This window comes from Helianthus annuus, chromosome 3 (assembly GCF_002127325.2).
Source record: "Helianthus annuus cultivar XRQ/B chromosome 3, HanXRQr2.0-SUNRISE, whole genome shotgun sequence".
NCBI lineage: Eukaryota > Viridiplantae > Streptophyta > Magnoliopsida > Asterales > Asteraceae > Helianthus > Helianthus annuus.
The window spans coordinates 175,719,011-175,729,747 of NC_035435.2; the positions used below are offsets into that span (position 1 = coordinate 175,719,011).

Genomic DNA, 10,737 nt, shown 5'->3' on the forward strand with positions numbered 1-10,737 from the left:
CTAAAGGTCTCCCTCCTAAGGTTTATGAAGAACATGTTCGGAATATGGGATTTAGCAAAGACCTTATTTGAGCATATTGTACTAGCTTATGTTTTATGATTAATGAAATTTCCTCAGTTTGATTTTGTATGTCTCTTAGAATATGTTCAACCGGTATAATGGCATATAGACGAATAAAGTTACAAATCAAACAAATGGCTTATGCGTATTTTGATCATAACGATTAGGTTTTAAATTAAGGCTATAATATGATTAATGGGGGTCCTGAGTCGCATATTGATTCAACGGCTGTATTTTTCTTCTATAGTACTTGTTTAAGGCTAAAATGAGTGTTAACTCCTGATCAGGGTTATCTAATACTCATAGTAAATGATTACTCGGCTAAGTGGGAGAATGTAAGATTAAATATATTATGTATTAATATTTAATCTATAGCCATTATAATCATTTACATAATATAGATCAAAATATATAATAACCTATTAAATAATTAGTTGGTAATTGTTGATGGACCATATTACCCTTATTAACTAATTAGGTTTCCTCATGGGTGCTTATATAAAGAGACTTATGTGGAGGTTAAGGGGTTAGACAGTTACACAATTAGAGATACCCCATAAGCATAATATCATCACGTTCGACCTCCCTCTCCTGCGGCCGATACCCTTTTCGGTTTTCTTAGTTACCATCATCCGTCAGCACCCTAAGGAGGAACCAGATCACCTTGACAAAGATGTCGAACTCCATGTCGTCTTCTCTCACTGGATTCTCCACTGCACTGTCTGCGGTGACAGGTATGTTTTCATGTTTTCCATTATGTTTAAACAGAACTGATCCAACATTTGTTTGTATCACATTCTATTTCTTATCATTTTGATTGGATACACCACCACTTTGATCTTCACCAAGAAAGTTTTTTCACTGTATTGGGTTGTACAATTATTTGTTGTTTTAGGAGATCCTTTTCTTCTTCAAGAGCAATTTCATCATTCTCCTGAACAAATGACGATGATAAATCAAGCTTCGTCCAAAAGATGCCACCTACTTATAATGAAATTGTATTACTAGTGTTAAGATAGTCAACAATTTACAATCATGTAAATCAAGGTAAAACATAACAAACTATAGGTATAATATTTATGACTTGTACTTAAATAGTTGTGGACAGTCAACAAACACACAGCAAGCCACAACTCGTGAAAAGATGACAATCCCATAATGAATTTCCTGACTGCTACACTGGTATGATTTAAAAAGAAAAACATGTAGTATAAAAAAATAAATTGATGTTAAAAAAGTTGGTGGAACTAGATATATAAAAACATTGGTGGGACTAGATATATATATTAAAAAAAGTTCAACAATGGCAACTACAACCACTCTTTTGTTGTTCTAATCGTCTTAACCTTCAATTTTATTACGAAATTTTCAACGCATCAATTTTAACCAATCAAAACTTTATAAATTAATTATCCGCAATTTAGGGGTGTTCAAAAGAATCGAAAACAAAAACCAAATCATATCCATAACCCAACAAAGCAATCCAAAATATGAAGTTGGCTTTTAGTTCCGGTTTCTTTTTCCTGTCTTTTATTATTTGAACGACGAATTTTTTTATTCTCCTGTGGGATTCGAACTCAAGACCTCCACCTCTCAAGTTGTTTAAAGGGTTTGTCTTTACCAATGGACCACCACCCTATTGGTCTTAGACTTAGTTCTGGTTTCTAACCGTGCCCGAATTCGTAATTCGGTGATTATCCAAATTAACCGATAAATGTAACTTTGTTTGTAAGTTTTTATTGACCCGGCCCATAACCAGTAGCCCAATTGACTGACTTAATGAGCCCAAGTCTCCATAGATCGGCACTCTCTCCCCCTCTCTGGCTTCGACCCCATCATCGTCCCCACCCAAACCCTAGATCAAACATTGATTACGCGCTCTCTCTCTCTCTCTCTGGTCTCTTGCTTCACAGCTTCCGGTGTGGTAGTTTCAATCAGGTACATACATGATGCTTAAATTCAAGAAATTATTATTTTGGTTTACTCCATGATTTTATGAAATCTGTTAGGTATAACTGTTTACATAGATTTGGAACATGTGTGCATAACTTCACCTATCTATCAAGATATTATTTTGCTTGAATTCGGTTTACGGTTGGAAGTTTTTAATTGTATAACATAGTGCTTTAACACTTGAAATGATAGAGAATTGAAGGTCGCTTGTGAATTGCTTAATCATCTAGTCCAAAATGTAATCATGAATCATCTATTGCTGAACTATGTTAGGTGGATACATCTTGTTGTTGAAGATTAATGGATCGACAGGGTCATGATTATGCTGCGGCTGCTGCCGCCGCCATGGCATTTGCACAACAACAGCAACAAGCTGCCAATATCCAGCAGCAGCAACAGCAGCCACCGCCTTACGCTTTTCACCCACAACATCAGCAGTTCCTACCTTCAGTTCATGGCCCTCCTTTTCTACCACCGCATCCTCCTATGCAACAATTTCCCCGCCATCCCCTCATACAAGCGCCACAAATCCACCAGCACCCTCACCCTGCACCCCATCTTCACCTTCTTCACCAGCAACCGCCGCCATCTTTTCCGCCACATATTCCGCCTCCGTTCCATGGCCTAAATGATGCACCTCCACCACCTGCTCCCCCACCATCTGACCCTGAACAACAAAAATGCATTGATAAACTTGTTGAGTATGCTGTTAAAAACGGTCCTGAGTTTGAAGCTATGATCCGCGAAAAACAGAAAGATAATCCCGCTTATAGTTTCTTGTTCGGCGGTGACGGTCACGGTTATTACCGCTACAAACTTTGGTTAGCTACCCGCCCGCCTGGTGGCATGTTCAACCAACCGCCTTTTCCGTCACCATCTGTTAACATGTTGCATACTCCGAATCCTATGGTTTACAATTCCCCACACTTACCTCCTGGTCCCGGTGGACATCAAATACCGCAACATTCTTATCCACCGTATTATGATCAACAACAGCATCAACATTCGCAGCCTTTTGATGGTCATGGTCGGCCAGAGTTTGATCAGTCTTCTAGAACTTTCAAAGGTCTCTCTGGCCCGCTTCCTGCTGACGTGGCGGCAGAAATGAATAATGTGCTCAACAGTCTCACAGGCACAAAAGAGTCGATTAAAGGTGCCAAAATGTGGTTCATGCAGAGATCTCCATTTGCACCGGCTCTAGCAGAGGCACTTAGAGATAGAGTGTTTTCACTAGATGACCCTGAAAGACAGCTGCATATTATTTACCTTGCTAATGACATCCTATTTGACAGGTATTATCAATATTATTATTACTTATTAATTTTTAGTTATTATTAACTTCCGTTGAATTTTGATACTATTATGTTTTGGAAACTGCAGCTTGCAAAGACGTGTAAATCCTCATGAGATTGATAACGAGGCACTTGCGTTTAGGCATGTTTTAGGTTCCATGCTTGCAAGAATTTACCACAATCCTTTAAATAAGGATGAAAATCAATCACGATTGCAGAAAATTGTCCAATTTTGGGCATCAAAAGAAGTTTATGATCCCGACACAATTCGCGCACTTGAGAATGAGATGCTGAATGGCCCGTTAAATAAGATCGAGTCATCTACCATCCCAGGTTTGTCAACCGCACATGTGCGGTAGATTTTTTTAATTGGAATCGTCGAATGAATGTTGGTTGTTTACTTTGCCGTCTCTTGCAGGACAAAATGCGGTGCATTGGCAGCCTGATAAACAAGATCACCATGATAAACAAGTGCCACCTGTGTTACCACCATCAATCCCACCTGGCGGTTACGGTGGGACTGTTCAACTGCCGAATCAACCTCATGTTCTGCCACCGCCAGCTGGCACTGAGAAGTTATCGCCATACCCTTTGTTCCCACCTGGTTTGATTCCGGGAATGGTTAGAAAGATGCAGATTGGTAGTGGAGTACCGTACTCTCCGATGAGCCCGTTAGATATTCCAACCGTTATACCGCCATCCACTATACCCCCATCGGAAATACTAGAGAAAGTGTCAAAGTTCTTTAAGGAAATTGGTGAAGTGAACCCGTCTGAAGGGCCCATGCGTGCTGGTAACAGTAACAGTGATGATGAAGAAGAGTATGAAAGAGAGCCCGTGGTTCGTAAAGGTGGTGCTTGTATACCTCCACCACCTAACCTACAGGTTGACCCGGAGACTGGGACCTTTGCGGATGGAAGTGTGGAGAAGAAACCCGGATCAAGTAGTTCGGGTCGGCTGGGGCTTGGGGCAACGGCTAACCCGAATGAAATCGGGCAGTACGATGATGTTTACAGTTCGTATAGGAAACAGAGAAGCACGAATTACCATTCCTCCATGAGCGCTAGAGCTGCTACTAGGTGAAGTTGGTTAGCCTGTTCTTTAAAAAAGATGTTTAGTGTTTGGTTCATAGATTCGGACATTGCTTGTAAACTGTTTGTTAAAATGCCTTAATGAGTTAGTGGTTAATTCCCATTGTCATGTTCATTAATTAATACGGCCCGTATAAGGATTTACATAAGATGATTAAAATCTTTCTGAAAATGCTTAATCATCTTATGTTTGGTTTTTAGATTCGTTGTAGAATAGTAACCAAGTTTTAAAAGTGTTCCAATTAGGTCATTTAAGTTTCAAAAGTGTTTTCATAGGTAGCTGTTAATTTTTGTTTCTTTTTTCCCTTGTATTTGATGCTAACGTCGAGTGATAACGTAGATTTTAACTTGTTTTTTTTTTTAAATTTTAATGTAATTAAAGTGTTTTTATTTTTAATAAATATAGTTTCTTATATTAAAATAATTAAACCCTAGCATCTTGTGCTCCATTTTTCTCTTGACACATGGAAAAAAAGACATGACTCAATTTCAATGTTAAGTTATTTAATTGAGACAAAAACGATACGAGAGACCTAATTAGAACACTTTTGAAACTTGGTTACTATTCTGTGATATTTTCCCTAAAATTATTCTTTTCTGCAAAAACAATGACAGAATTCATAATCATGCATCAGTTTATTTTCGTTTGCAACGAATGTATAATTCATAAAAAATGGATTTCCCTTGGCTTTCATATTTACAACTCACAAGCTACAAAGAATAAACACAAACTCAAAATTAAAAGGGTACATAACAAAGCTTCTAAAAAGGTAGCATAAGCCCCCTGAACTTCCCTCCCTACTCTTCAGTTGAAAGATGCATCAGATCTGTTACATAACAACACAGATATTAGCTTCCAGCATTTCAAAGCATGCGTATCAACTTAGCTCGGCTTTCAATCACCATCGAAGACCAGACCGATTCCTTGGCTCTAACTTCTATAACCAAGCCGCACCACAAAAGCCTTCGAACCGAACCAAAAAACATGACCCAGTTTGGTTCCGTTCAATGGCAGGATTTAGTGGTTTACATCATTTTTACCACAAATAAAGTTCAATATGTATCTAAGACAGAAATTTATCTTAACATGATCTGAAACAAACCTATAGGCTCGACAACTACCAAAATATTTTTGAAAAGGAAGCAAGCCCGAAACAAACCAATAATTTGACATGATCTGGTTTGTCTATTGTTATAAGATTTGAGGTAGCAAAATGAATTGAGTCGGTATGAGACAAAAGAAGTTTGAGCCAAACGGATGGTTGATCTAAAACACTTTCATCTCCAAAATAAATAAATAAATAAATAAAGTTTTTTCTAATCATTAATGTAAAACATAATTATTCTAATATATTATTTTAACAAAAATAATTTTTTTTTAATAACATAAAGAGGTTTGGCACAGGTTTAGCTTGATCTATTGTTTTAAGATTCGAGATGACAAAATGAACGGGTCCGAGTCAAAAAGGTTTTGGTCAAGAAGCGTTGTTCTGAAACAGTTTTTCCCAGAAACAAATGTTTTTTTTATAAATAATTCATGTCAGGTATGATTATTACCATACATTATTTGACAAGAATTTAAGTTTTTTAATAACATAAGTTAAAGAGATTTTATCATCAAATATACACACCTTAGCCAACGATTGACTAGTTTGACTCAATGCCTTTTAGCCTACCTTTTTTATATTTTATTCGTTTTGACTCGTTAGGAAAAAAATAAACCAAACCAATCCATTCATAAGTAGATCGGACAGAATCAATTAAACCGTCTTCAAAAGCACTTGTAATTTTAACATACCTCAGGCGAAACCATTTGATACAAATTTACCCAGAATCTTGCTGGGTTGCTTCATCGTCATCATCATCTTCATCCATTGTTTCATCCACTTTACGATCATTTTTTGACAGATTACGATGACCCTCAATCTCCTCATCAGATTCGCCACCATCATCCCCGGTGCAATCCTCTGTGTCTGAGTTAGACGCAACATCTTTCTCACTATCACTCTCTATAGTACCACCAAACTGGCCCTTCATTTCCGGTTCAACAATCTCTATCATCTTAGTAAGCTTTTCATGCTCAGGATTCCTTACAACACCAGTCTGGCTCTCGGCCGCCACACTAGCGGAATCATGCAATACCACACCGCCACCGCCACTGCCGCCGCCGGCACGAGTGCCACCCCCACTTCCCGGAGAATCATTCTCTCCGTGACATGATGGAGCGGTATCACAAGCCCAACTCCCAGCAACTTCAGAAGCCAAAAGGTCGGTTGTTCTAATAGTGTCTCCTGCTTCTGTATCTTCTTCAATCGGGTCCTTAGATTGGTTAAGATTCTCACCGCCATTGGTATTATTAACCCTTTCTTCTTCATCGTCGATTACCATTGTATCACCGGCTAACTTATTCAAGTCGATATTTTGGGTTTCGGTTTCCATAACTTGTTCGGTTTCGATTGCAGCCGCATTACCGCCGTCGATATCAGATCCAAAAGCACCCTTACCACTAGGATCAAAGCTGGGGAACTCTGCTTCTTGTGTTTCTTCACAAGTTTCTTGGTTTCGGGCATCGCATTCATGCTTCTCGGTTACACTAGCTTCATCACTTGATGTCTCAGCTTGATTTCCGCGTCTCTTCTTGGTGGAAGTGGTTGAATCTGCCACCTTCATGCCGCCGCTGCATTGAGACCCGATTGCTTCTTTATTTTGGTGGTGAGAATCTATCTGGTTTGTGTTATCAGTATTAGGATTAATATCGACTGATATGTTTTCGTAATTCTCTTCGTCTTCTAGTGTTCTCTGCATCGCCTTTAATTGTTCCTGCTGCTTTGCAAATAAACTGGAGATCTCCTCTGTAGTTGAATAGAATGCTCGCAGCTGAGTTTCCCTGAATAGCATGCAATATAGACAAATGAACTCTCAATTAAAGAACAATCCAACATGAGAGTTGGTATGAACTATGAACACGTTGGATTTGGGTTTCAACTGAGAAAGGGTCAAACAGAGTAAATATAAAAAAGCAAAAAACAAAAATGAAACGGGCCAGAAGTGTTAAACAGATCAACACTCGCTAAACATGTATCCAAATCGAAATTTATAATACTTACCGGAGCATTATTCTTTCGCGGGCAGCTTTTAGCCTGCGTTTTTCATATTCAAGGTCGCGCATTGCAGCATTGATCTCAAGTTCAAGGGCCGAAACCTTGGCCCATGCTTCTTCCCTAGCTGCCTGCTAAACGCAAAGAAGAAACCTCAGTTCAACGCTTTTAACCACAGGAACTTCGCATGAATTGCACATAACTTGCCCCCACAGCTTTGCATTCGATTACAAAGTCAGTTAGTTTACTATGATCTAAATAACTAATAAAATGGTTGATAGAAAATACTAAGAAGCATTGTCAGCAAGCAGCATGTCACGCATACAACAGTTTCGAGAAGGTAAATTGTACATGAGGGACATTCATTTTAGGTTCTTAATGGTGTTGATTATAAGTATTGAAGCAAAAACATCCTATGAAGATAATGGGCTTAAGATGTACAGAGATCCCTACCTTTTCACTCTCCAGTTCTTTTCTCAGTCTGCTAGTTTCTTGCTCAAGTTCTTGCACCCTCTGCAAGTGCATAATCACAGAAGAAACTAAATATACAACATAAAATTATAAGACAACTGGTTATAGCAGCAGTATCTAGAGATATCCGTACTTTATTAGTAGTGGAAGAAACCCGTTGCTCTTGAGAAAGCTGAGATTCAAGCTGCCGGACCTTATTATCAGAGCCAACCAGTTTCTGCCTAGTGTCTTCCTGATGAAAGATAAAGTGTATGAAGAAATAGTAAATCTATGCCGACACTATTGTATGCAAATTTACCAGTTTGGTTCTCAAAGTCTCCACCAATGAGCACCTCTCTTTCTCCGATTCCTGAAAATATTAACATTCATTTTTTTATTATTTGACATTAGGTTGAAATAAATGAAAATAAACAATTTTATCCTCAGAGAACAATTCTCAAACCTGAAGCTTATTAATAATTTCTTGCTGTTCATTTTCTCGTCTAAGAGAAGCATCTGAAACCCGTTTTAGTTCCTCCTGAGCTTCTGCTTTAACCCTCTGTATTGAGGCTGTCAAGTTTTCTACAGCCTTTTCTCTGTCCTCTTTTCTCTGTTCTCTCTCTTCATCTAGAAGAGCCTTGAGTTCAGCTATGGATGCGTTCTGGCTACGCACTATTTCGTTTGCTTCGGTACAGGACTGAATGGATGCATTAAGTCTTTCATTAAGGTCCACCATAGCATGTTTTTGTTCAGAATTTATTTTATTAACTTCAACTAATTCTTTCTGCTTTGCTTCAAACAGATCACGTATCTCCTTGAGTTCATCTACATAAGTTTTTGAAATGGACTCCTCTAGGTTTTTCTTTTCCTGGAAAATATGGAAGAGAAAGATCAGTTACCACCTGACCCAAATACAACCCACAGAATACACACGCATGTAGGTTAAGTTGGATAACACAAAAAACTTAATAAGTATGCTGCAACAGAACATACAACTTCATGAAGCTCAGTGGCTGCACGGTGTTCATTCTGTAATTGGTTAATGGTTGCAACTTGATCTTCCAATTGCTTCCTTAATTCCTACATGTCGATTACGCGTACCGAGTCAAATATCTATTTCATCAATGATAATTTACAAACTAAAATAATAATACCGTGTTTGATCGTTGAAGTTTCCGGAAGTCATCAAGGGAAATAGGACCGTCAGAAGCACCAATACCAATTCCTTTTAGCCTCTTGGTTTCGGAGCCAAACTCATCTTTGTACCACAAAAAAAAAAAGTCAGTTCAGAAAAAAGAGTGTGTGTACAGCTTATAAAATAATGATTCCCGTCGATGAGAATAAAAATACAAGGATTAAACTGAACCTACTAAACATACAACTCTCATACAATAGGGTGCTACACTGGCTTTATACACTTTAGCAATAAAGACTTTAATAACTTAATAAACAGAACAGTGATGATTTAACATTTTGGTATAAAGAATAATGCAAGAATAGCCAAAGGAATTACATACCGGCTTTTCTTTTTAGAGGGAGGCTATCTGCCCCTAAAGTAGGTTTAAGAACTTCTCGAAACACAAACGCATAAGAAACTTCTGCAATCACGAGAAAACTACCACTTCAAACAAAGCATCAACAACACAGAAGACAAAAATTCAAAAGAGAAAATGAACTGACCATGTTGAGGAGGTGCTGCAAACGATATGATGTCCCCATGATGTAGTTTCGACTCAGGACTATTTTTATTCAACTTTTCCCAATTGAGATACGTTCCATTCGTGCTGCAGAAAGTTAACATGTCAAAAACTCATACGCCAATGCATAACAGATAACCTCCGTTTACGTATAAGGCAACAAGTCAACAACCTGGTGTCTTTCAAAAAGCCGCAATTATAAAGTCTGGATTGACCCTCCGCATCTTCTGTAGCAATCTTCTTCCTATATATTTTGCAATGCTGTTGACTAATTTGATTCGACAAAATCTGAAACCGCGTGTCAGCTACAGTTCGGCCGATGAGATGTTCATCACTAGTCAAAAGCATATTTATTCCCTGGTTTATCAATGGTTCAACACAGTCATCAGCCTAACTTCATTAACTATACGAAACCGTTAAAAGTAACTACTTTCAACCATGACCAGTTTAGTAAACAAGTTATACACTATGTTCAAACAGTGCATGTCGAATTCGGTGTCGAATCAACTTCACCAATACACAATTGGATACAAATTGAAGAACTTTCTTACTCAATTTGGCAGGTAACTGCCACATTTTACACAATTTAAACAATTCAGTTTAAAACAATGGAACAATTTGATGAAAAAGGGAAAACCTGACGGCGTTGGCGGGCTTTAGTGGAGATGGCAGTGAGTACGGCCCAAACATCGGGATCAGAGTACTGTAATGGTTGAGATGCGATTTTAGAAGCAACGGATAGGATGAAATCTTGAGGGCTGGGAGATTTGGATGATGAATCAGCACCGGAGATGGGGCTAGGGTTAGGGCTAGGGCTAGGTTTAGAAGATATAGGGGTTACTTGGAGATTGTTGTCGTCACCATTGGTAGCCATAGATTGAATTGGAGGATTTAACTGTTGGAAGTGGCGGGGGATGTTGAAGAAAGCCCCAATTTATGTGTGAGAGGGAATTTAGCGCCAAAATTGAAGGAAGTGTGAAGGAGACGCTACAGTAAGTCTGCAACTAATTTGGGGTTACTGCGCGAATGAGTACCAACTCCCATGTAACTTGTGTTGTGGGAGTGTTAAATATGCTTCTAGGTTTCATAATTTTTT

At 38.5% G+C, this 10,737-nt stretch overlaps 2 protein-coding genes across 3 annotated transcripts; one reads left to right on the forward strand and one right to left on the reverse strand.

Annotated features, from left to right (window-relative positions):
• The first annotated feature begins 1,856 nt into the window (after window positions 1–1,856).
• Window positions 1,857–4,515, forward strand: LOC110931091 (calcium homeostasis endoplasmic reticulum protein). The gene is made up of 4 exons (XM_022174493.2): window positions 1,857–1,998; window positions 2,287–3,305; window positions 3,394–3,638; window positions 3,724–4,515. The coding sequence occupies exons 2-4, from the start codon at window positions 2,314–2,316 to the stop codon at window positions 4,386–4,388; spliced, it is 1,902 nt and encodes a 633-aa protein (XP_022030185.1). The 5' UTR covers window positions 1,857–1,998; window positions 2,287–2,313; the 3' UTR covers window positions 4,389–4,515.
• A 490-nt stretch (window positions 4,516–5,005) lies between these two features.
• Window positions 5,006–10,737, reverse strand: LOC110931090 (myosin-11). Of its 2 annotated transcripts, none has more exons than XM_022174492.2 (13): window positions 10,279–10,737; window positions 9,814–9,998; window positions 9,625–9,728; window positions 9,462–9,542; window positions 9,099–9,202; window positions 8,938–9,024; window positions 8,408–8,812; window positions 8,264–8,314; window positions 8,099–8,197; window positions 7,948–8,007; window positions 7,504–7,625; window positions 6,195–7,283; window positions 5,006–5,223 (listed from the first exon to the last, which is right to left on the reverse strand). In XM_022174492.2, the coding sequence occupies exons 1-12, from the start codon at window positions 10,513–10,515 to the stop codon at window positions 6,221–6,223; spliced, it is 2,598 nt and encodes an 865-aa protein (XP_022030184.1). In that variant the 5' UTR covers window positions 10,516–10,737; the 3' UTR covers window positions 5,006–5,223; window positions 6,195–6,220. The 2 variants fall into 2 exon arrangements, with proteins under 2 accessions (XP_022030184.1, XP_022030183.1); XM_022174491.2 differs by having other exon boundaries at window positions 7,504–7,628.